At 32.8% G+C, this 27,913-nt stretch overlaps 1 protein-coding gene across 1 annotated transcript; it reads right to left on the bottom strand.

Moving 5' to 3' along the window:
• Positions 1-17: 17 nt before the first annotated feature.
• On the bottom strand, positions 18-27,504 carry LOC146141629 (uncharacterized). Its single transcript, XM_083390210.1, has 29 exons — positions 27,363-27,504; positions 26,687-26,779; positions 26,094-26,136; positions 25,443-25,635; positions 23,282-23,394; positions 21,391-21,424; positions 20,770-20,820; positions 20,028-20,133; positions 19,525-19,782; positions 18,521-18,616; positions 17,850-17,906; positions 17,260-17,337; positions 15,624-15,705; positions 14,113-14,201; positions 12,838-12,937; positions 11,840-11,978; positions 10,532-10,649; positions 8,813-8,936; positions 7,541-7,642; positions 6,945-6,997; positions 6,456-6,527; positions 6,218-6,262; positions 5,599-5,686; positions 5,183-5,298; positions 4,537-4,629; positions 3,898-3,956; positions 3,571-3,637; positions 3,366-3,401; positions 18-1,943 (listed from the first exon to the last, which is right to left on the bottom strand). Exons 1-29 carry the CDS (start codon positions 27,469-27,471, stop codon positions 889-891), a joined length of 3,669 nt encoding a protein of 1,222 aa, XP_083246336.1. The 5' UTR covers positions 27,472-27,504; the 3' UTR covers positions 18-888.
• Between the last annotated feature and the right edge of the window lie 409 nt (positions 27,505-27,913).

The raw sequence follows: 27,913 nt of genomic DNA, 5'->3' as shown, positions 1-27,913 counted from the left end.
ATAGGAAACAAGGCGAGACTTGGTACAACGACTCTAGTCAAACAAACAGCAGCAAAGTGGAAAAATACAACACGAATGTAGGCATATGACAAGCAAAAATGCTGTAATGATTTTAAAGGATAGCGGTTAAATTCTAATAAAAAAAATGTTATTAGTTATAATTACGAGCGAAATACAAACAAACCAAAACAGCGTTGATTTTTTTAGAGAAATATAAAACTATCTGAATTACGGCAGAATTGTTTTTTTTTTTGTCGGTTATTTGTTAAAAGTTCCTACCAAGGAAAAAGAGAGATTGTTTCGAAAATCAACTACGACTCTTTGTGGGTTTAAAAACGAAGCTTATATAGATTTGGAATGTGCTTGTACGCCAAACAAAAAACACAGAAACATTTACTAGTTTTGGAAGACCGTCGCGATTCGATTGGCACTCTACACACCCATGTGCTGAACTAAACGAGGAACATCTAAACATTATGGCTCACGCAAAGGCAAATGGCAAGAATGCAATAAACTTCAATTCAATGCGGCGAATGTTATAGGTATACCGACGCTGTTTAGGTCTCACAAAGGTAAATCATGATAATTCACTTAAAAAACTAAAAACACGTGTTTTGCGATTTTACGAAAGTCCTAAAAGAGAGTATAGAACTGACAAAAAGACAAAGACATTTTTATACAGCTCATATAATAAAAACAATAACCGAGCAAAGTTGCAAATAAAACTAACTATAGCGAAATTAGTAAAATGGGGTGGGTATTGTTATCTTTCTTTTTGAATTATTGTTCTTTTTATTGCTGTATTGTTAATTTGCGAAAACGTTGCAATGCAAACATAACGATACAGTCGCGCTAGAAATTTATTTCGCCGGAAAGGCGCCGTCGTCACTAGTCGTTGTTGTTCGATTCACCTTTTTTCGACCTAAAGCTGCTTGCCTTGGCCTCGGCGCGATTGAAGCGCTTGCTCAAGCGACCGACCAGTCCCTGCTTGACCTGGAGCCCGCCCGACCGTTCGCTCCAAGTCCTGCTGCGAACGCTGCCCGTGCTCAGGCGGTGACTCAGCTCGGCGATCTTGCTCGACTGCCTCGCCTTCGTCACGCCGTCGTTGCTGTTCGACGACGTCACCACGAGAACGGGCGCGTCGTCGTCAGTTTTGCGCGCGCTTTTCTTCGGCGACGAGTTTGTCGGCTTCGAGCGGGCGACGTCGTTATCGGACGACGTAATAGCGGGAGAGGACGGCTTGGCACCGACGTCGTCACCGGTCGATTGGATTTTGCGTCGGGCGCCAAAGGCCTTGAAAATATTCCGCTTTTTCTTTGGCGTTTTCAGCTCGCCAGAGGTCGCCGTGCTCACCGAGTCCTGCGAATTTTCCCGCGCTTCGATTGTCTTGCGCGGTTCGGCCGTTGTCCTTCCGCGTCGCGACTTGTTTTTCGGCGAGAAGCGGATAATCTGCGAGAGAAGCTTCCCGGAGATTCGTTTCCGCGGCGCCGATCCGCCAACAGCCGTTCCGCTTTCCGCGAGCGAATCCGCCTTTTCGCCGAGTTCCAGCTCGGACAGTTTCGCGCCGACGTTGAGCCGAGTCGGTCGCCGGCGAATCGAGCTCTCGCCGCGAACCACCACGGTCGACACTTTCTGGCTGATGTAGCTCACCACCGGCGTCACCAGAGAGTCGCTTTCACACGAAACCTCGACTTCCAGCTCTGGGGCGCCACCGCGCTCGCGTGGCCGCGGCTTTTTGACGTGCCACGAGGAAATGGTGTGTCGGCGATTTGTGCTCGCGCCGTCGTCTTCTTGCGCGGGGGGGATAAAGTCGGGCAGGCTGGCCACGGAACCGAGGGCCTCCTCTTGCAGGGGTGACATGGCGCCGCCGGTCGCGTGGTCAGACGAATACAGGGGTTTGTTGGCGGCGAGTCTTGAACGCCGGAAAGAACGGACACTTTGCCCTGGTAAAATGTGGTAAAGGACTTTTCATTTGATTTACATTTTTTTCACTTTACCACGTTTACCGGAATTTAATTTAAATTAGTTTATTGTTTTTGTGTTAAACACGGAAATACGTTATTAGAGTGAAAAATTCAGAAATTTAGCGTTAATAAATCGTATTTGTTTGTTTGCTTGGTTGTCCTAGGCGATGGAATATTTTGGGCAAATACAAAAAGACAAAAATAATCTACAAAACTTGCTCTATGTCTCGCAATTAATTAAATTTACAAGTTTAAACACACATATTTGGGAACTGAATACTGTTAAGCTGGGTTAGAAATGGGATATCGCCAGGTTAGTTGATTTTTGCCCGAGAATTTTAAATACATCTTAAATTGTATTCAAAATGACTCCAAAAGAATCGAAATCAGTTGTAGAAATGTGTATAAAGAGGTTTGGCTAAAACCTAGAATTTATTTTTAAGGAAATTTCGTCTAAATTTTGTGTTATTTCGTGCAAAGTTCTTGGAAAGAAAATACTTTTAAATACATTGGTTAAGTGGCTTCGAAATATCATGCTTCATGCGAAAACATTCCATCTTCATTTCCACTGACCGGTGTTAGTCAACCGGAACATGCTTGCGTCACATGCTTCTGACGTCATACAGAAATGCTAGAGTAAAAAACAAAAAGGAAATCGAGAAAATAAAAAAATATTTGCAAAAGGTGAAAACATGCTTCAAAGCGGGACAAAGTGATTTATAATTTTAATTCGTGACGTCATTTCTGTTTAGTTTTGATGACGTCACTTTTTGAAATCACCGACGTTCACTGTTATACCGTTCATGGCGCAATATAGATGCATAAAATTTCGGAAAGCTTTAAAGCTTAAAGTAAAACATAAAGTCAAAACTTTTCGTCTAAAAAATAAAGAATGAAAAGTTGAGAGGTTTCTGTAGTCTGAAGATTTGGAGAAAAATTGCAACTTTTAAAGTTTACTACAAGGGGCGTGAAAAAAGCGGCGAAATCTTTTTCGCCCGCAACATCCTCACAGAAACACAAGGCAGGAATAAGCTGGTTGTTTAGTTGCCGAAAAGTCATGCTTTAGTTTTTTTTGCGTGCAAATAAAATATCAAACCTTCTATCTTCGTCGCCTTCATCCGACGAATCTGATTGGTCGAAAATCGATTTTAAATCATAACAAACGTAATATATGACGTCACAATAGATCATATTCCATAAAATTAAAAAACAAATTAATATCATAAAAAGAATGGTCGAACGTAGACTTAGATTTAAATCATAACAGACTTAATTGTATGACATAATAACAGGTTAATAAAAAAGTAAAGCAAAATAGGCTGCAAATAATAAACTTAAAATCGAACAATAGCAAAGGCTCAAAATTAATTGTGACGTAACAACCAGATGTTCGTTACGTACCGTTGTGGAGTCGAGCCATTGAAGACGCTGGACGGGCTGAAAAAAATATTGTAGAATAAATTTACCTTTGCAATTATTGAATATTGATGTGACTTGTCAGCTGATATTGCTATACAACGGTCAATCTGCTACAGTTCAATTTAAATGTTCATTTTTTGTAATGCACCTTTTACCTAATAATTATTTAATGCTACAAGGTGTTTACCTTTCCTAGCTGGCGCGACTTTTTTGCCATTGTCTTCTTCTTCGTGAACTTTTTCCATTTCCCTCAGCTAAAAGTAAACAGGCAAGTTAATTTATCGCCGCATAAAATGAACTCACAGTGGCAGCATCAATAGAAATGTATTGATTGTGACGTCACTATACCCAAACAACCGAGGACAGACATTTTTTTTAAAGATTTTTTGTAAATTTATGACAATTTATGAAACTGAATAACGGCTAAATACGCTGATCCTCAGTTAGTCGTATTGTAAAGCAAACAATAGTAGTAAATTGAGCATTTGCTAAAGTTAGGTGTGTCAATTTTTACCTTTTCTCTAAGGTCGAGAGTGTTTCTTCTCAAATAACTCAGTTCGTCATCTTTGACACCTAAGCGAAAACATTTTAGAGATTCAAAGTGATTTACTTAGCGCCAAGACGTTAAATCGTCAGGTTGTCAAGGCTTCTGTGAGTTTGCTGAGCTCACAATATGCTTAGTAGCTCTAACGGACAAGTGCTAAATAATAAACGAAAATCTTAAACTCGAGATAAACAAAGCTGAAAACAATACAAGCAAATGCAAAGAAAAAAAGATGAGCATTTGGGAAATAACATTGGACGAGTAAGGGCAAAGACGCTTTGTACAACTTAATGGGGAAAAAACGTATGCACTTAAATTCAACTGATATGTGTTGGAAGTTACGTTAAATGAACGCTAACCGGATACTAATGTCTTTTTGGAAAACAAATTATATTCAAGCTAACTTAAACAAACAAACGCTGAGAAAAAGCGCAAACTCGGGTGGGCATACGACAAATTTTCGCCCGGGTTATATAGGATTGTTACGTCACACATTGGTGTTTTATGATCTAGCCCTAAAGCGTTTGCATGTACTTTGATATTTCTTTGGTATTTTAAGTAAAGCGATCGCCTAAAAAGGGCTGTGCCCTTTTACCATAAAACACTCACTGTTATTGATAGATTTCACGTCTTCTTGATCCAGTTGTAATGTGTATTGCTCTCCTATCGACTCGGCCATTTCCAAGTTGTTGGCGAAATCACCTGGAAACAAGTTTAATTTTTCGAGGAAACAGTAACTACCGCAATGTAACGTAGTTTATTGATTTCCACGGGTTTTCGAAAAACCAGGAAATATAGAAAATGAGAAATTAGGTGGAAGGGCCAGCGAAAAGCCAAAGTGTGTTGCTCGTTGCAAACGGTGACACGGCAAAAGGTATTCTTCAGTCGTAAGGCTGCCGTCTGATTGTCGTTAAATGAATAATAAAAAACGCCCGTGCTTTTTATCGTTACGGGGGAAAATGTTGTTAGTCGAAATGAAAAAAATTAATTAAACTGTTTGATTGCAAATAACTTCGTGTACATTATCCACAATTCACAAACCCCCGTTTTTCTCTAGGTCGTCGGGAATACGTAAAACGAAGGTCGACTTATTTAAGATGGGCAAAAGTTATATTTCTACCTCTTTGCGCGAGACTGTTCCAGGTTTAAACTGAATCACTCTCAGTTCAAACATGTTTAAAGCCCAGGTCTATTACGGGATACGTTTAATTTACAAAAAGAATCCCGTTTTGATTGAACCCAAACCCCATTTTACCTGAGGTTGGCAGAAAAAACTTTGACGAAGGTCGTTTCGTGAATGACCAACTTCTTCGTTTGTTTGTCTTCTTACGTAGAGGTGCGGCCAAGCGCGACTGACTGGCACTTATCAACCTGAAAAAGCAAAAAGTAACAATTTACTTGAAACCAGTGGTGGAAGTAAGCTGGAACGTGAGGGACCAAGAAAAATGTTTTTTTTGAGAAATCTTAAAACAAAGGTTTGCTAAAATCTTGCGAGTGTTGAATAATTACAATTTATGGATATAGGCGTTGGTTATAAGTATCACAATTTAAAAAATGACGAAAAAAATTAATATAGAAAATACGCTAGCAAAGTGCAATATTTCATAATCCCTCAACCCCCCTCCAAAAAGTGATGTAACCACAATTTCCCGAAGTTTAGGTTGGACAAACCTTCTGATAGGATCTCCGATTGAACTTTTATTGGTGGGGAAAGCCTCTTGCAAAGCCGACCATTCGGTAGACCGGTTTCCACTGTGATCTGCGTAACAAATATTAACCTGTTTAACGACAAAGTTAGGTTTGAATTCATAGGTTTCAGAACGATTTTTGCCCATAACTTTATACACAAAGTATATCACGTAGAATTGTCATATTTTCTGACATGACGTTTAGTGGAATATAGATGCGATTTTGAGGTTAAATTGAGGTCAAAAAGAGAACAAAGCATATTTTAACAACCAAAAGTTAAAAATGTTGAAATATAATAAATATTTTACCACCGTTATGAACTTGGGCTTTACTGAAAACACTTAATTTATCAAAATTTCCATGAAACAAGGCAAGGCTAGAAAATACTTTCCTTATATGGCCAAGTACGAATTTAGAAACTAAATGCAACTGGCACATACAGGGTTTTTTTAAGGTTTGGTTTGGGTGACCGCTAAGTAGTTTTAAGAGACCGCGAGTGTTTCATATAAATACCAAAAAGTTGCAAGTCCAAAATTTGGGAAACCGCTGGATAAAACACCTTAAAAAACACTGGGCACATATATAAGGATTTAGTCCTTACCTCTATCAGGGAAGGAGCCATTAGATCCAGCGCTCGCTTGCGATTCTGAAAAGCAACATAAAAACTTGTGCAACTACAGCAACTGTGGTTATTGTTACTTGTACTAAGATGAAACAGTTGCATTCTCTTAATTTTTCTTTGTGTTTTTATCTTAGAAAGTCAAAACAAAAATGGACATATGTATATTGTATATATACGATACATGACTGCCCTAAATATAGTCTTGTGGTTTAGTTACCTGTCATAACACAAGGCATTGACTTGTAGAAATCCTTAACCGCTTTCGTACTGTGCAGATGTTCAAGTGAATCTAGGACAAGAAACTTGCGGTTAGCGAGAATAAACGTTAAACTACATAGCGAGAATAAACAAGTCAAAAATCGCCCTCATAAAATCAGTAGCTCAGCTAACAGTTTTTTTTTTCAAAAAGAAGTTTAAAGTTATTCCAAAACCAACAAAAAATGGACAAATAAAATTAAGTGAACCAATAAACTTTAGTTGCCTATATTATGTATTTTTCATTTTAAATTGATTTTCACGTAGTGCTGTTTTTCAAAGTTATTCATCAGCGCAAGAGATCATTGAAAACAATTAAAATTAGAAAAAACAGAAATGTAGGGAAGTATTAAAAAAAAATTATTAAAAAATATACACAATTAAAAATTAGGACAATAAAAAAAATGAAGACAAACAGGAATAAACATATAATTGAGTTTAGTATGTTTACCTTTGGCATTTGGGTCTGGTTCCACGTTGATGCGATCCATTGACTTGCTTCGCCTGTTGATTTAAAAATGCAAGAACTGTCAATTTAAATGACTAATCTCACCTGTTTTGTTTTTTGGACCTTTCGGTACTAGCTCATACCACTATTAAAATAAAGTGAGAACGAATATCATAAGTATAGGTAAAAAGCACTATTTTTATTTAAAGCTAAGGGTTTATGCAAATATGGCGCATAGACGATTGAGAGCACTTTGTCCTACACCTAACCTAATTACTTGGCCAAAACACACTAGCAGTCTCCGTGGCTTTAAAGAGAAACAAATCAGTTTTGTGAAGGTACTGAATAATGGTCACGTGACCATGCGATACCGCAGCGTTTTTGCGATTTCAAGTCGCTTGTTTAATGTACAATACATAAATCAACATCGAAAGTATCCAAACTGGCATAGAGCAATAGTATCAGGAAAGTATTTTAGTAGCCAATATTACCAAATCACTACTTTCCTACTGACTTGTAATCTTCAGAAATAGTCACCGAATTCACGTTGCTGTATAATGTACTTAGAATAACATCTTTAGCAGCAAACACTTACTAACCTGTAATCTCCATGCCAGGAGAGTTTCCTAGCTGCTCTTTCCCACCTGCTCATTCGCTTCTTGCCACTTCCCTTCTCCCTCAAAGGTTGCTCTTCCACTTTGCTGTAAGTCACATGCAAATTTAATGGCTTTAAAGTACAAATTTTGGAGCAAAGTTGATAGACTTTTAGTACTTTTAGGTCCAACTGTTTATATAATGCTACAAATTTTACCAAGACGTTGTAGTGGTAATTAGGGCTTTACCAACAATATCACATCGGAGTCGTGTTCAAAATGGCAAAGTATTTAAAGCATAATGGGGTATGATTTTTTCTTTGTCGCATCCTGTTTTGTTGAATCACATTCTGTTCGGTCATCCAGATTTAAATTTCTCTGAATATCTCACACACTGTGCATCACTTTTTTTCTTCTTCTCGTAGGTTTTAATGTTAAATACTTTCCTAGGGCACAAACAACGCATTCAAATTGATAAATGCTGAATTATACTTTTTTTCAATATTGCCATTTTAAAATGACTTAGGTCCCAGTCCTAGTCATTTCAAACAAGAAGGAGTAGATTTTTGCGTTATGAGGTGGACTTGTTTAGTATCGCTACGCTATCACTCGTTGTTATTTGAACTTATGAAGACGTCATTTGCTATTTAATAGATTCGTAATGTATAAGACCCCATACAAAGGCTAATTACGTTACAAGTTTTTACGTGGGTTGAACTTGAGTGTTTTAATTAAGCATTCTTTTTTTTAAATTGGGTTACTTATCATAATTTTCGCACAAAAAACAACCAGTATAGTGTATATCAGGGCTACTTAACTGGCGGACCGCGGTCTGAATGCGGAACTTTTCAGTGTTGAATCAGGACCTTATCTGCCTCAGTATTTACAATTGGCAATGCGATTTAAAGAATTTTTTCTCGGCAAACAGCAAATAATTGCTGCTTATGTTTATTGAAAACGCCTTTCTAGTAACGGACATTACAGAAGTTTTTGTTGAAGCGAAGGACATGTATATTATATTACATTTTTTTGTATGACTGTAAATTATTTCATGAGACTTATACCGGACCTAAGCAAAATATAAACTTTTGTATAACTTGTTTACGACATTGAATGCCAAACTCAATGTGCCTACCGGCTTTCATAAAAAAGTTTTTTTTTCGAAAACATGAGGCCAAAAGACGAACCTCAAAAAGTGAGGTTCTGTAGTTTTTGACGGACTATGTACAATAGAATTTTAAAAAGAGTTTTCATAGTTTACATTGCAAAGGTACGCACCTGTTCTGTGAAGTAAAATGCAACCTGGTGTTGTCGTCACTTGCCGCTTGACTGGTTTTCGACGAGCTTGAGTGAACGTTCCGGTTGACAGTGTCTGTACTGGTGACTGAAGCTCTAGAAGGGGCTAAAAATGACAAAAATGCGGGGTTAGCTGGAAACTGCAGGAATTTTAGGAGGGTTAAATCTACCTGTAGGCTGACTGCTGTCTCCTGAACTACATTTCTTTGAAGCATAACTTTAGTTTCAAACTAAATGCAACTTTTGGCGCTGGTATAATATCCAGTGTTGTGAAAAAATCATTTTGAAATGACTGAATGGCCACGACATGTAACATAAATTAAATCCAAGTCAAGTCCAATTTAAAAAATACCATGTCAAGTCCCAGTCAAGTCATATATAGAGCAAGTCAATAAAAATTACTTGTCAAGCTATTAAAATTAGCAATACCTCAGCTGACAAATACCAAAAACGCAATATACAGCAATCTAATTATTTTGTTACAAAATTTAGGATAAATAACTTATACAGACAAGGCTTAAAAGTAAGGTTTGTACTTTATGCTGTTATCACACAAAAAAGAGGTCAGTTACGCTAGAATTAACCGTAATGCCAGACTTAAAACATGCCAGCAATCTACTTGTATGTACTTTAACAATAATCTTGCTCACGTAAAACAAAGTAATTTTGGCCTACAACTACAAAGGCACAAAATTAAAAAAATGAGCCCTTGATTGGTCAGAGACTTAAAATAAAGACTAATACAATAAATTGCAGATGAAATAATTGGCAATGACTTGGAAAAAAACAATGTTGATACTTCAGATATAAATTAAAATAAGTGTTAAAGTTACACACAAAATACATTCAATCTACTGACAATATATACCCTAGGCCCCAAAGTATTGTCGTGGAACGTGTGTTTTGCCTTTATATCTAAAAACAGGCCATACATCACAATTGTGTTGGTAAGTGTTGAAAATTTATGACGTAATTCGAGTCACACCATGAACAGTTTTGTAGTAAGTGTTACGAATGAGGAAAAGCGTCGCGATCTATATTTAAAACTGCTGTCCTACACGAAGAAAAGAACAAACGATAAATTTTGAAAGAAACTAAAAATTAAGCTATGGAATTTTTATCAAGACAGATTTTTCTAAAATACTTTAAATTTGCTTTAATCTGTAAAATACAGATAAGACCACTAGTCTAATATAGCCAGTTGTATGAATATGGAATTTTTCTTAAAATTAATTTCTTAAAAATTATATCATGTGATTAAACTAGAAAAAAATAAGGTATTATATTATAATTTATAACATTTGTGTTAGGACTTTAACAATAGTAAGGTCATACGCAACGGTTTTAAAACATTTCGGCAACAACTACTAGTTAGACATAGTAAGAATACCAAAGTCCATACAGAACTATATATCATTTTAAACATTTCGAATAAAGTTGAAAAATGAATGTAGAGTTATTCGAAAGTTTCAAAATGCTACCTACCTTTGAAATGTTTACTACGTCTAACTACAACCTCCAACCATTATGCTCTAAACTACCAATTAAATTTGACAAATTTGAATTAATCTGTTTACTCATTCTCTTTCGTTTTTAAATTCGTGTAAAAGTTATAAAAACCCAGTAGAAGAAACGAGTTCACCTCCTATATCAAATAGGTTTTTAGTTACTTGATCAATTTTATTTTTATTTTTTTCTTACCTCTGCTTGGTCGCGATGTCGCCTCCCATTGCAGCATTTTTTGGCTGAAATCGTCATCGATGCTGTTCAGCAAAGAATCCAACGTAACACTGGCACTCTTCAGATGCGTCGCAGAACCCTTTGTGAGGAAAAAACAGCAAATTTAAAATTGTAAGCTCCTCTCTCTGTTGTTTTCCATGCAGCTGAGATAAAAAAAAAAAAATAATAAAAAAAATAAAAAAAATAATATAAAAAAAAAAAAATCAAAGACCATACAGAAGTAAGTAGAACTGTGAACGTTTCGAAAAATCTCTTTGAAAATAAAAAAGAGATACTCGAAACGTTCAAAATTTCAAATACAAAAATGCTACATATATTTATTCTACATCTAACCACAACCTTCCGCCATTATCTTACGGTTTATTTAAAACATTCTCAAAATGCTTCATATTTTTTCACAGCCAAGATACTTTTAGCTTGAAAATCAATGTCAAAGCCAAAAATGTCGAGTAAACCGACATCATGTTAATATAGACCATCCTTTCTTAACCTGGGGTAAATTTAGGGGGTAAATCCAAGGAGAAGTATTCGAGCTCTGAATATTGTTGTTACGTTTTTTTGAACTTACTAGTGCGAAGCAGCTTTTCTGCATATCAAATATAAAGAACGAAACCGACTTCACGTGTTGAATCAGATATTCGTTGTGCATTATCGGCTACTTTACCAGACATTGAACAACTCGTTGTCAAAAAACAAGGGCAGCCGTCGCTCTAAATATAACTGATACAATTTGTTACTTTCGTCTTTTTAATAAATGAGCACCACTTTATAAATTGGGGGTAAATATGATATTAATCTTTGTTAAAAGGGTAAAACATACAAAATATGTGAAGAACCCCTGATATAGACGTTTCGATACGCACTTGTATCATCATCATTTAATGTAAATGAAATATATCCAAAACTCACTTATAAAATGTGAAAGGCAATAAGTGAGCTTTGGATATATTTCAGTCATAGTGACTGACGATAGTAACAAATTGAATCATTGTCAAGATAACTTATATATAAATTGTATATTTGATAACAATTGCGTTCCAACTTTAAGTTTTAATAGATTTCAATCACATTAATTGAATATGATGCAAGTTCGTATGAAAACGTCTTCAATGGAACTTTTGGCTTTTAATTTAACCTAATAATGAATTTAAAAAACGTCTTTTTAAAATGATGTCAATTTACTCAACTTATTTGACTTCACTTTTCAAGCTACAGTTCAGATCCGTGCAAAGTCTAACTGAACGTACAAAGTCAAATTCAACGTTTTACCTGTGTATGCTGGTTTTTGATGGAAGAGACAACTTGTTTTTTTGAGGCAGTATTGTCGTTTTTCGGGACCGGTGCCCTCCAAAACTTCCAACGACCTTTGTTGGACAGCTCAAGGTCATCGCGGGAATATGCCCTTCGCCTGAAATTAAAGCAGAAATTGCACACATTAATGGACCATTTTCCACATATTAAAAAACATGTTTTAGAAGGAAATTCGATTAGGTGATTATTTTAATGTTTGGTGATTGTTTTATACTGTACATGTATCTGATAAGTTTTAAATGATATCAAAATTATCACAATACTGGCAAATTATAATTATTTATTTAAAATTTTTTTACTTTTTTTTATATTTTCGTGTTTGATGGTTGTAATTGGTTATTTTGTTCACAAGATCGTAGCAGACTTATTCGTCAAAAATATTCTATCATAAAGTTATTACCTAATGCGGATGTTTTTACTTTTTATTTAGACTGAGATTGGAATAAATAACACCCATGCACTTAGGATTTTGAAATTGAAATTTTAACAATATTTTAATGTTTCATATTTTTATATTTCGATGTTGTAATTGGTTATGTTGTACAAAGATCTTAGCAGACTAATCGTCAAAAACCTCTGATGATAATGTAAGTTATAACAATATGTGGATGTACAATGTACATACTGTTTCTTCAGAGATTAGACTGACATTGGAATAAATATCCACTCTGTCATTTGGAACTTTTAAACCGAAATTTGAACCACATTTAATTTTTTTATTTTATACTATATGGTTGTTATGGGTTATTTCCTAATATGGATGTACCTGCTTTTTCTTTAACCTGACATTGCAATAAATAACCACTCTGTCATTTAGAACTTCTCAATCAATACTTTAACCACATTTATTTATTTATTTTTTTAATTTTGTCATGTATTATACTGTACATAGCAGACCTATTTGTCAAAAATATATCAACATAAAACAGCTTATTAGCATGTGTGTATGTACTTACTTTTTCTTTAGACTGACATTGGAGTAAATAACCGGCCTGTCAGTTGGGATGGAGCCGACAGCAGACGAGGAAAGGGGCTTGTCAAAAACGTCATGTGGAGCTAAATATAAAAGTACTTAATTAGAAGTGCTACTTGGATACTTCCTATAAGTAAGTCTGAAAGGGAGCTAAGCGTTTTGATATACATGATCAACTAATTGTAAGTTTATTAAAAACATTATTTTTAATTCTTAGGAGTTTGTTGTACAAAGTAGAAACTGACGTTAGCAAAATTAAATTTTACTAAAAACGAAAAATCCCATACAGTTTGAAAAATTAAGATACCTCGTACAGAAGTGAGTATCTTTTGAACGTTTTGAATCACTCTTTATTCATTTTCAATAACGAGTTATTCAAAAACGTTCAAAATAATACCTACTTCTGTATGGGCTTTTGATATTCTTTTACGTCTTACTACAACCTCCAACCATTATGCTCCAAAAATACCTCAATTTTATGTTTTCAATGTTTTGCCCCACCAAAAAGAGTATTTGAATGAAACTTTTTTGATAAAAGTATTTTCATAGTTCTTTGAAGTTTTATTTGTAGCCATATATAAAAAACAACTTGGGTTGAAATAAAAAAAAACTCTAAAAAAAAACGATGTATTAGTCATTCCAACATGAGTAGCTTGGGTGCTTCAAGTAAGCATTATAATCAATGGAATTATAGAGAGCTAGGTCTCAAATTAAAATCCCACAAGTTAATCTGCTTGTCTTAAACTGTACAGGCACTTTAGGTGAATTTTGGCAGTTCAACTTTGCTGCTCGTTCAATTATATATATCCAGACATGCCATTAGTGGTTGAGTAAACCAACATAATCCTGTATATGGTGGTTTAACAAAACCACAGCAGAGCATTAGAAAGTAGGTGTTAATTACTTCTCTTAAACTGAATGGTACATCATTGAAAAAAGGCTTCTTTTATTTTAAAAGTTTAAATAAATTTATCAGTGTCAATTTCCATGGTCAATTTACAATAACTTTGATATGCTTTTATTTTGAATTTTTGGTAAAATCAGTTAAAGTAACATTTTAATTTTTATGAAAAAAGTTTATGCCTGTTCATTCACTCTAAAAATATAAACATTCATATTACAGAGCCTTTCGAAAAATTTTAGCAATTTTACGACATGAAGCTATGAACTAACACTTTAATTCTTGCGAAAAAGTGAAAAACATAAAAATCCATAAATATTTATGAAGTTATGTGAGATTTCAAATGTAAAAGCTTACCATTAAGCTGTAAAGTTGACTGGCTCGACATACCACTTCGAAGTCTGCCGTCGAAAGTTTGATTACGCTCCAAACTGGACTTTGATATCCTGAACAATAAAACTATAAGTAAGCTAATTTGATCACGAGACACCCTTCCCATGGGGGAAGAAATTAAGGGTGGGGTCGCAATTTAATCGTAAAGAAATTATCTGGTGTGTAAGCATGAATGGTCACAAGGTTTGGTCCATAAATAACAAACTGGACAAATAAAAACATCTGACCCTTTATTTTAAGGCTGTTAAACGTACTGTATGTATGCATAAATTTAAGTCACAGTACCATGTAAATTAAAGTTTTTGAAGGTTAAAACAGTATAAATACGAAGCAAGCTTTCACATTGGTAGCTTTAGTTTAAATAACAATGTAAAGAGTGATTTAAAAACACTGTTGTAGGGACATCACTGTTCTCATGTTTGTGCGTTTTTGTTTAATCTTTTCTTTTTAAAATACTGCCGAAACTTTTGTAAACAAGCAATATTGAATATTGTGACTTTGGTATTTTTAAGAGAAAAATATTTAAAAAGTTTAAATATCAATTTACAACCTGGAATAACACTTGATCATTCCTATCCAAACAACTGTTTCTAGAGGATTAGGATATGGTTTTCTAAGAATATAGTTCACTCCATCAAAACTGGGCGACACTATATATTTGTTTTAAAAGTGATTAAGTAATACACTATCTTTAAACAACTTTAATGTGAATCTTAGCTGCGCTTGCAATATTGAAAACTTTTAGGAAGTAAGGCAGTGCATGTGCGCTTAGTCATAATACCTACGTTAGTAGGAAATGATTAGTCATTTGTTGAGCACTATGCAATCGAGAAAAGTGAAACAAAAACTGGGAGTGTTACAATGGGGGGTTGTATTGAGCTACAGAATGATGTTGATCAAAGTCGAATCAGCAGTTGCTCTACTATCTTTAAACATAACAAATAACAACATATTTTTGTTTTCTACTTCAACCTGATGAAGCAAGTTTGTGCAAAAGCTCGTCAAGATTACAATACAATTTGTAGTTAAGAGTGCCACCTGATTTTCAGGTTTAAAGTTAGACAACTTCGGCTACAAAGAATGCTAATTGAAGCAACAAGCGAAAACCTAGATAAACCTAATTATAATTGCAACCTCAAACCAGTTAATAATAAAACAATGTTTCATTAGAATATTGCAACAATATATTATTTGATTGTTTCAAATACAACTTTTTTTAATTACTAATTCAATACTTTTAAACAAACACATGTATGGTGTGTTAATAATAAAACAATGTTTCATTAGAACATTGAAACAATAATATTTGGTTGTTTCTAATACAACTATTTTTTCAACATGCATTAATTTTGTTTGTTTATTGACTTAAAAGCTATTATGACAATGAAAATGAGCATAGTTAAGTTAGAATATTAAAACAATGACTGTCATCTGTATAGATTTTAGTATTTACTCTATGCAAAGTAGGTTTTTACCTTCTAATGTCAGGACCCCTATCCACTTGTCTGGATCGCGGAAACTGGTAATTGTCATTAGGAATCAGTCCATTTTGAAAGTCTAGAAAAATACACTACATACGTACATAAAAAGTGCATGATTTGAAATCAGTTTCCTGATTTTAACTTGTTTTTTTTTTTGCTGTGTCATTATCCAAGGTTAGACAAGGTGTAGTAGTCTTATGTTAAAAAGAACACAGCTTGTTCATTAGGAATTATTCGATTTTAAAGGACTAAATTTGAACAATACTAAACCAAGTTTAATCACATTTTCATTAAATTTCAACTATTTTTTTGCCTTCCCAGTTAAATTTTAAAAAAGGTACAGTAACATGGGTTATAAAAATAGTATTAGTTTTGCCAGTTAAGTCTAATGGGGCTAGGAAAGCTACGAAGTTGTACAACATTAAAAAAACTAAAAAATCCATTTACAAAAAAAAACGAAAATCCATTCACAAGGGGAAATTTTCATAAATTTAATTTACTAGGGGTTTTCCATGTTTTTTCCAAAAAAAAATATTATTTTTTTATAAAATGAAAATGTGTGTCAGGCATAGTTCTCAGTGAATTTTATACTAATATCAGTGACCAACCAAAGATTTAGTGCATAGAGACACAGATAAGCCAGTTGTGTGATTCATAGAAATAGCCTCAATCACAGTGGGGCTGTCACTCTATAAACTAAACAACTTAGGCCCTGTGGATTTCCATTTCTGAACAAGACAAGTCTCTGCTGCCTTTTCAAGAGAACCTTACCATCTGCATTTTTGGAGTAAAACAAAAAAAATCACCTTTTTAAAAGGTTAAACAACATTAAACAGTGTCCAAATTCATAATTTGTATGTTTGGCAGAAGATAAGGAAAAACACAGCAAGACCTACAAAGAAACAATTTCTAAAGTAGAATACTCCACGATACCATACTATTAAGACAAATTACATAATAAAGTCAAAGGCCGAGTAATATCCCAGAAAATAAAATAATAAATCGTCTGAATAAGATTAACATCTAAATCACCATCAGTCCTAAACCTCTTGGAAAAATGGCCAAAATAATGCCTACAACTGTAGGAAGAGGCTATGGGATATTTGGGGAAAATCTGTCTGACATTGTATTTGTCCTATTTTGGTCTTATTATGAACTGGGTTTTAATTTAACCTTGATGTTGTTCTAATTCCGGTCTTAGGCTGAAGTACCAAGATAATTAGCAGTAGACACACTTTTTAGACAAGTATTAGTCAACTTCCTCAGCTAATAGGCATGCCACCATGTCAACAGCGCAAGTTTACCAATGTCTGACCTGATTTTTTAACCTAAAACTAAAAAACTTTAACCATTTAAACAAAAAGGATATATATATTTTGCTGCTAAACCAACAAGACTTAAAAAGAGCATGTAAGAAGATTTCCCAGGAATTTTTTTGTTTGCAAGTTTATACATGATTATTTTAAGCAAATAAAGTAATCCATTTTTGGCAGTTATGCACAACACTTATAATGTTTAATGTGGAAAGTGCTTATGGCCATGCAAAAAAATAATTACCAGTGGACCTTTAAAAAAGATTGCTTTTTGGAAAGAAATTTCTAAAGAAGAACTATAATGATTGGACACACACCTTGTTTATTTTCATCCATCCTTGATTCTAAATACACAACTCTTTGTTTGAGAGCTTGATTTTCTGACCGTAGGTTTGCTGTAAAACAAAAAGTTTAATATTTGTAGAAAGTACATAGTTGTAACCTTTCTTAACACTTAAGGTCATAAACCTTAAATAATTTAAATCGTTGTTCAAAAAGCAGCTTCAGAAGGGCTAGATCTCAGTTATCAACACACATATGTGTGCATGTTTCATTGAATACTTAACTTTTTATATGTTACACAAAAAATGCAGCCTAAAATAGCGATATTACAAATATTTTATTGAGAAAATTGAATTTCAGAATGAAATTGAGAAAATTGAACCTCAGAATGAATTTTCAACAAAGAAAACTTATTGTCCCAAAACTATACCGGTAATTATAGGACTTTAACCACTTGTCCTTCAGTTTGTGGAAAGGGATAATTGTTTGCCAGAAATGAGTCATAACAGTAAAAGGTATTTCTCAATGGTCAAATAAATGACCTTGAGAGGTTAGGCAGAGAGAATAATCTGCGACAAAACAGGAAGCAGTCACGACCTTGAAAGCATGACAAGGTCAAACCCACCTATTTGTTCCATGAGTTTACAGATTTGTTCGAGATGAGCCAAGCCGTAATCGTTGCCTGAAAAAAAACAAGAAAATAAACACACAAAATGCCTTGAGGCAACGTTTCCAAATAAGTTCAAGTGGTTGTATTCAAAGTGAAAGTTACCTGCGAATTATGCTGGGGACTAAATGTAAAAATACCTTGGAAATTTTGACAGAGTTGTATTACACAGCTAAAGTTAGTAAAAAAAATTCAAAAACTTTAATTTTTTTAAATGTTGTAATGTTATATTATGTTGCTAATTTATTTTTTTTAACGAAAAACAATAGGAAATTCGGACATCATTACAGTTTAGATGTAAACTTGAAAAACATAACACAAGTGGTTTGTTTAAAGATTGGACTGCTTTGTTGATTTGCTAATATTCGATTTTTCAGAAAACACATATTTGGACATTAAGACAACATTATACTTTGACTTTTAACTTTACGATTTTTAAACATTTTAATTTTATATTGGTAGCATATAAATTCAACTTTTAAGCAACTTACTTAAGCCCAATTTAGAATGGTTACATAATTCTTATTTATTCAAACTAATTAGGTGTAACTATTTAAATTAGGCAAACAGTCTGTTGCCTTGGGCACAAATTCCAGCTGTGTAAAGACTCTAATTAAGGCAGAACCAACCTGCTTGCCGTTTAACTGTCGGAGATTTTTGACTTGCTGGATTCCGTTCTGACACCTTCTTAAAAAGTAGTTCGGTCAAGGTCGCAAAATCAGTGGCTGAAAAGAAAAAAAACTGTTTTAGAAAAAAAGTAAATAACAAATCCTGTGTTAATTGCAAAAACTGTGCTAATTGTAAAAAATGCCTGCTTTGCTTTTAATGGAATGTTTTAAAAGTTTATAAATAAATGCTTTATAAAAAAAATGTATAACATGCACTTTACATATGTGAAGTCAATACATTAGAAAAAAACTAAAAAAATTATATCACATTCATGGTTCTTGGAAATTATTACACAGTTTGCTTAGTAAATAAGATTAATCCAATACAATTTAATTAACAAATATTGTGTTAAGAACCATCTTTTTTCATGAATAATTCTTCCTTGAAAACTATAACACAGTTTGCTTAGTAAATAAGATTGATAAAATACAATAGCTCATGCAAAGTTACACAAGTTTTAATCAGCACAGTGAGGCATTTGACCGTTACATCATAGATTTAAGTTTTAATCAGATTTCTAAAATTCTTGGAGGGATTTAGTTAAGGCTGACCAATGGTTGATGACCAAAGCTTTGTGGAATTTGTTTATCATGATATCAGAACGTTTAACTGCACTTTATGAATGGTTAAAATAACAAAACAAGACTCATTAATACTGAAGTATCTTTATTTTTTTAAATGGGGTAGTACTTTTAAGTACGGTCAAAGATATAACAGATTTTTTAGAATTCCTATAACTACAAAGGAAAAAAGGCGTTGTCATTATAGACTTTATAGACATAAAAAATGAATTCAAATATTAAGAAAATCATAGATAAGTTATAAAATACACTTTACTTGTAAATATTTGACTACTTGCAGCTTTCAATGTTATGCTAAAAATGCAACTGAGCTCAAAATATGCAAGTTGATGTTGAGGTAAACTATGTGATAAGCGGGCTACAGTTTGGAGAAAGTCACTCACCCATAACTAGATCGTGAAGTGATTTCTTCTTATCAGACACACTATCAACACTTGATGGCAGCATAGCGTTGTTTGATGACTCAATGGATACATCGGGCTCCGAGAGAAAAACACTTGTCTGTCCTAGACTCTCACTTTTCTGATGAACAAACGGTGGAAACCTCGTTGCAGTTTCACCACTGGAGGGCACACCATCCAGTTCGGTGACCGCTTCCTTCGTAAGGTCACTCAACGACCTTGACCTCCGAAAACTTGTTTCTAAACGCAACGAAAATAATCTATGTTAACATAAAAATTGTTTATAAAAACCTTTTCTAAATTGGGTTTTAGATTTAATAAAATTCAGCAACTAGGTTTTAGAAATAATCTTTGGGCTTTTGTGAAACCCCAACGATTTGAAGTCAGTAGCAGTAGTTCTTCGCAAAAGCCGACAAGATATTCTTATAAACATTTGGATTACTTTAACAATCCGCAGGTATTTCTATCAGGATTTATTCCGATACCTTTTGTTGTTTTTTCTTCATGCTGTTGCTTGGCAACAGTCGTGGCCTCCTGCACTTCAGACATAAAGGCGTCAAGGGTTGCCAGAGCGCTTTTCTGGTCAATGAACTGCAAAAATGTTTCCAATTAAAAATCAAGAGTAAAGGAGTAACACTGGTACATAAGTGACTTGTAATATTAGAATGAAGCAAAAGGTTTTGAATCTTAAACTAATTCTTTTTAAAGCAAGTTTGTCTATTTTTAAAAATGGTGTTTAATAGTGATAGTACATAAATAAGGAATATTCAAATATACTGAATCGCAGCTGAAATCCAATGTCAAGTGTTAGTAACGGTACTCGTCTGATACTAAGGTGGTATGGGTGACGATCAGATAACAAATTATTTCAGGAACTTTAGCCATGATTTGCGATCTACAGTGATTGTTTACATAAAAAGTAAATTTACCAAACAACAGTAGGATAACAACTTAAACTTGGGTACACTATGCACGGATCTGTAAAAGCATCACTTATAAGAGATATCAGTGTGATAACTATTGCATCCCATCTCTTATAAGTGATGCTTCATGTGCTTCTCAGTCACATCAACCGAAGATGATACAAGCTCGTATCGAAACGTTTTAATCAAGATGCTGTCGAGCTACTCGACCTTTTTGGCTTTGCAATTTATTATCAAGCTTAAACTTGTATTGTGTACGAATAAAATTTTTTAAGTATCATACATTCCTGCAGCAAATTATTACCTTTTTCTCTCCACTGCTTTCAAATGCAGGTGGAGGTGTTGGTGTGCTTGGCTGTAAAAAATAATTGGTTATAAAAGAGCAATTATACAAATACTTATAATAGAGTGTGCTTCTATGGTATAATTATGTCAACGAAGTCTAAGACCAATGTACATTTTAGAGTTATTATTATTTATTGAAGCATTAAATTAGATACTGCATTGCAAATATCATAAATTGCAACTATAGACATAATAGAACATGCTTCTGTGGTCTAATTTATGTACTTAACCATACATAAATTAATAAAGTTACTATAACTTATTGACATTGAATTGGAGACAATTAAAACATTAGCAGGTTGGCTTAGTCTTTAATTGTGTTTTTTCCAAATGATTTTATTATGTTTTTATCTGAATAAGAAATAATACACTAACAAAAAGTTAGACACTGTTTTCAAAATGGTATTTTTAAAATAACATCTTTCAATATGCAAACTAAATAACATAATAAAATATTGCTATAAAATCTATAAATGGTCTTGCATAATTTGTTAATTTAAATACAGCAATAAGTTTGTTTTTTGATGCATTTGAGGGTATTAAAAAAATCACGATTGGCATTTAGGTGCAGACAACTAACCTTTGGGGCGTAATGGTGTTGTAGTGACTCTGACCTATAAAAGTGAAAATATCGCTGTCAACAATAGTTATATGAAAACACACAACACAATAAAATATGCTTGCAATACCTTGCAATTAAGTTTTAAAGAACACTGTTTGGGGATAACTTTGACAGTTTAATGCCAATTATAACTGGTACATAATTTAATTTATAACTGAAAAGATTCTAAATTTGGATTCATTTTTATATCTCTAAAAACTAAAGTTTATATATATTTTCCAATAATTATGACAGTTATATATGTTAAACAAATGTAGTGGTAACTGATGACAATTATAACTCATAATCTTGGATAAACTGTTACTTATGTTGATTGATATATATCTTTTTGAAATTATATAATACCCGTTAAATATTTTTAAAATAAAAATTTTATTTCTGAAAAACTTAATTCTCCTTTCTTTATAAAAAATGTATAAAGTTTTATATGAATTTAGTTTTATATGAGTTTCTAAATGCAAATTTGCAACTATTGCAAATTTTTTAATTAATTGTTACAACTTTTATTAACATTTTAACTTTAACATATTTGTAATAACTTGTAATTCATAGTACTATAGGATTATTTTTTTATATTTTGTCAACATTTTAACTAAAACATGTAATATTGGTTGTAATTTGTACAACAGTAACACAAAATTCAAATTGGATGATTGCCTTTTATCAACAACCTAACCATTACCTAACCTTTAAATATACTTTACTAATTAATTAACTCTGTAAACGCGTGGGAATGAAATCTAATATAGGAAGTGAATATGAATGGACTATAAACAGAGGAAAGTCAGTACACAATATTAGAAATGTTGTTAAGGGAAATAACAACATTGCCTTAATATTAACCTAATATAGTGAAAGGAAATTAGATTTGTAATTACAAAACAATAGTACCGGTCTTAACACAAAACAAAGTAATATTTATCAACAGCACAAAACTCGTGATATAAGCTGTACTGAAAAGCTATTAGAAATTTTACACAATAAAGGTACATAATCTCCAACTAAAAATGATTATATAGAAAGCTTCAATATCCAATTATACTATTTTTTAAAACATTATTTGTTGATGTTTTGTATTTGTTAACATCTGATGATGTTGACAATCAATTAAACAATGATTACAGACATTTACAAATAGCTACCTACTTCAGCATTGACTTTCTATGTCTAACTACAAACTCAATGTTCCATTGTTTTGCTGGTTTTGTGGTACAACAAGGATAAGAAATTCAGTTTACAATTTGTAATAAGATTACTAGGGTAAGACTATGTTTTACTACCTTTATAATTATGCAAATATATTGACAACTGTCTAGAACCTAGATGCAATGTGGCCAGGGTTTTTTTTAAGGTTTGGTTTGGGTGACCGCTAAGTAGTTTTAAGAGACCGCAAGTGTTTCATTTGAATACCAAAAAGTTGCAAGTCCAAAATTTGGGAAACCGCTGGAGAAATTTGGGGGACTGTTTCGGTCCCCCAAAACACCTTAAAAAAACACTGAATGTGGCATTCAAAGACTATAGGTTTGACTTTGAAAGACTATAGGTTTTTAAAGATCTAAATTGCTCAATGTTTCTTTAAATTAAATCGAAAATAAAACAGTCCGAATACTATAAAAAAATGTTAAATGGTGTTTTATTATTATTGCACTTACTTAACAAATAACTCCAAGCTAAACATACAAATATATAAACATACAGTTTTTTCACTGCTTTTTATTACACCAACCATTTCAAAGACTTTTAAAGATTTAGAGACTTTGTGGAAACCCTGTTTACCAACAGAAGACATGTGGTGACGCAATAATATTTACTCCCTTAACTATTAGACAAATAATTTACTTAAATCTACCTTTTAACCAAACTTGGAATGCCATTAGGAGTTGTGTCATCAAGAACAATGCCACCTCTGTTTACTCGAAATGAATTCTTCTTCTTTACCCTTCTTCTGACAACAGATTTCTCCTGAAAAATATTACTCACATATAAGAAATTAAAAATTAGATAGGTTTATTGAAATGTTTACCCTATGTCACACTTTTTTATGTTATGTTATTATTTATTTTTTTTTATTATTTGAATGGTATTTATTATTTTATCTTTGTCTACTACAACCACAGACCATCAGGCCAAAAAAAATTAAATTAACCTAAAAAATGACACAACAGGCACAGCCTTAAAACAAACTTTAATGAAGATCAAATATATTATAAAAAACTGTGTGGTGAAATTTTGTGGTGAAATTTAGGTTATCGCAAAAAAAAGTTGAGAAACACTAGTGGATGCCAAACTTTGTAGTGACATTCAGCAATTTAAATGATGCAAATCTCAAATCACACAAAACAGTATCTTCCACTTGCACATAATTGCTATTTTCTGTGACAAAACTAATTTTTATTCACTTCACTGTTTTCAAAGCAACTTTGACTGCAAAATATCATATATTTTTTGTACTGTCAACTTAACCCTTTCAAAAAGGCAGAAAGCAAATTACTTAATCAATTGTATGTGTCTTAGGTTTCAAGAGCCAGTGCATTTGTGTGTGTTTTAAATTATTATTTAAAAGCTTTTCAAACCTTGGAAAATTATATAAGAACTAAATCCTAAAAAAAAAACAGAATGAGATTTTGCATTTTTCTTTACTATTACAATCCTTGTGTTTAAGGTTAGCTGTGAATTAAAAGCATTTGTGACGAAAAAGTATTAAGCTTTTAGTCCTTCTCACACCTAACTTGTCTTTGATCTTAAAGCCACTTACGGCACGTTTTAACATTTGCTAAATCCAGTATAATCCAATAGCTTAAAGGGATTGGCCAAATGGCTTTCTACAAGTCTTAAAATGCACTTTAAACCACATCAAAAACAAACGAAAAGCTTGGGGGGGATTGACTACGTCAAAAATTTTATTTGTTAATTTTAATTTTTTTTATGTTTCATACATTCGCCATTTTATGTTAGGATTACCAAGAAAATAGTCAAGGTGAGTTTAACTCAGATTTTTTTTTATTGTGTCCAGTACTAGGAAAGAACTTGTCACTAGATTAAACACTTTTGTTTGTATTACATCTCGTCATGCAATAAAATGTTCTCATTTTAGATTTAAACTGATATTATTTGGTGTTTGCTACACTTTTGTTTTGTTTAGCAGGAACTGATGATCTGTTTTTATAAAGCGAAATATTTATATTTGTTCAATGTTCATGCTAAGAAACATGTTTTTACATTTCTTTTTTTTAAAACGGTAAATATTCATAGTAAAAATATTAAAGCCTTTTCAACATTTTAAAAATGAATAAAGAGTTATTCAAATTCTGTAAGGGCTTTGATTACTTACAACATCTTAACAAAACCTCAAACCATGATGCTATAAATATTCGCTTGTTTCTACAGTAAAAATATCTGAGTGGAATAGGTGCATTTCAGAGGTTCCAATTTTAGCACTTACATCATAGGTATAAACTGTTTTGATGGACAACAAAACAGCCAAGAGTTTAAGTCGTTTCACGATCCAGCAATCTTCCTCAATTATATGCTGGAATTACTGCTTTGAAGTCGGGCATGAAAAAAAGTTTAAAAAGTGGAAAAATCGGGGCCTTTCTAGACTGGCAATTTTATTATGGAAGGAAACCAATAGTAAACAATGCGACTCAATATTAAGCAAAAAAAAAAACACTAGAGCGAAACGCGGCAGATTAAAAAACAATGCAAACTAAATTGGCAATTAGGGTATATGTTAACAATAACTGATTTAGAACTAAAATAAAAGATACAACTTTGAATTTGATGTATCCTACGATTGTTTAAAGGCTTATTTATAATATAATACACTATCTCGAAAATCAGTAAAAATTTATGTTTTAAACTGTGATAAAAAGTGCAACCAACCTTGCGCTTTTCTTACAAATATACAAACATCCTTTTTGGGGTTACTATATATATGTCTAAAATTTAAAAATTATAGCTTTGTTTTTTTTTAAATTACAATTTTATTTCTAAAATTATATATAACTTACCAGGGGTGGAAGGTTTTCAGCCTTTTCAGCTCTATTTTCCTTGTTAGAATGGGACAGGGTGTTTTCAGAAATCTTCTTGGGCCCATCAGCAAATTGCTGTTTTTTGTTTTTGTGCAGGTCTCTCTCGGTGAGCGATATTGACCTTCGAACCAGCTTCACATTTCCGACGTCGTCTGAACTCGACGAACGAACCCTAAATAAGTATCAAAAAATATTCAAAATCAAACTTTTATCATTTCAAGCAACCTCACAATTTAAATTTTAATCTAAAACTGAAAGCATATTAACTGTTTCTTAGTGGATCAAATATTTATTTTTTAAAACATAAAGCCATTATAGAAATGCCATTGTTGTATACACAAATGTATGTTTTACTCCAAATTTTAATTACAATTATTTACCAATAGAAAACTATCGATATACTAATTTGTCATTTTCTTTCTTGGAAAATTATGTACTTAATTTTTTAGATTTCAATATGAGTAAGTTATCTATCAAAACAAAATGGCAACCATAGTTTGGCCACAAATATTTTTTCTGCCATTGCTAACCATAGTTTGTGACAAAGATTTTTTACCATAATATATTGCTACATATGTGTAACATACATCTAATATACATATTGAAATACAAACTAAATAGAATTTTTACCTCATATCTTCATCTGAAGTTAGAATGACGCCATCCTCTGAAGCTAAAAAGCAAATGTAATGTTTTGCAGGTTAACAGCAACACACCTTAGTTCAAGGATTGGCTATTTCTGATAATCATTCAAATGGCATAAAATAGGGGAAATGGTACATAAACTTTGGAGCATAATGACTGGAGGTGGTAATAAGAATATCAAAGCCCATGTACAGAAGTAGGTATAAATACATAAACTGTTACAAGAGAATCTCAACTATTTATCTTTTTTTTCAATAATAATTAGGTAAAGTTCAGTGTACAGAAGTAGGTATCAATACTTCTGTATACTTCTGAAGTAGGTATCAATACATAAACTGTTACTAGAGAACCTCAACTATTTATCTTTTTTTTTCAATTATAATTAGGTAAAGTTCAGTGCACAGAAGTAGGTATCAATACTTCTGTATACTTCTGAAGTAGGTATCAATACATAAACTGTTACTAGAGAACCTTAACTATTCACCGTTTGTTTATACTAATTAGGTAATGTTCAGTGTCTTATACAATGTTGTGTATAAACACAAATTTAACTTTAAATTATGATAATTTTGTAGTACCATTGGTAAGCCTTTTCTTTCTTCGTTTTGATTTCTTTCTCTTCCTTAACTTTACTGAGCCAGCCCGGTCGACAGAAACGACTTTAGCCAATTCTACATAAAAGTGAAAATATATTATATATATGTATATATATTTATATAGATATAAAAAAGTAAAAATTAGTCAAATGCAAAATGAGGAAATTTATCTACTGGATTATGTTATGACAGTGCCAGTAATGCATCAATACTATCGACAACATGTACAACAGGTGTGGATACATTTTGTATATATAACAGTTTGTTTACATAACAAGTGTAAACAAGTCTGTGATTCGTAAGGGGACAAGTGGACAGCATTTTTTTGCAGGCAAGATGCTGGAATTTAATAAATTTGCATTTAATCTTACTGTTATTTGTTTCTTGAAAAAAATAACAGCACATTAATTCCAGCGACTATTTATGTTGTTATTGTTCAATTATAAATAAAAACATAGGTGTATAAATAAGATTTTTTACATTAAATTTAACATTAGTTTTTAGGCAGACCAGTAGCTATAATGTAATTACTCAAGTTTATATTACACTCTCGGGACAATTTTAACTGCTTGAATTTGTTCTCATTTTTTGTTGTGTTTGCTGTTGCAAAAGCAACCAAAAAAAGCATTAGGAAAATACGGAATTCAAAAATTCTTACCAAGTTTTGCATTATCTTGTGCAGGTAGAGGTTTCACAGTTGTTACATAATAATCAACACTTGTTTCGCTGTCCATATTTGGCACCAGAGAAACACCATTTTCAGCCATCCTATGGCTACGGTTAAAATCAACTATGGCAAATCTAAAACATGGCTAAAAATATGCACTGTTTACACACTTCTATATAAACTAAATTTTGTCATTTTGAAGTTTTCTATTAGAATCTTTAGAAAATACATTCTATCAGAAAATACATTAAGAAAAAAGCAAGTTTCAACAAAAATTAGTTTACCGTAGACAAACTTAAAAAAAACTATACAAAGAATTTAGTCTCGAACTATTCATCGTTTATTATTAACTATTGTAGGTGTTACATGTTTTCAGCGAAATTAGGTGCCGCTTAATGTCTAGGAAGTCCACAAACAGATACACGCTTGTTACTTTATCGAAGTTTAAATATAGCACTGCTGTCACTCAACTTACATTACGTTATCTCGCTACATAGATTACCCACTGTCTAGCATCAGCGTATAGTATACAGACCTAAACG

The sequence above is a fragment of the Ascidiella aspersa genome, chromosome 5 (genome assembly GCF_963924565.1).
Source record: "Ascidiella aspersa chromosome 5, kaAscAspe10.2, whole genome shotgun sequence".
NCBI lineage: Eukaryota > Metazoa > Chordata > Ascidiacea > Phlebobranchia > Ascidiidae > Ascidiella > Ascidiella aspersa.
This window is presented reverse-complemented; position numbering and strand designations above follow the sequence as displayed.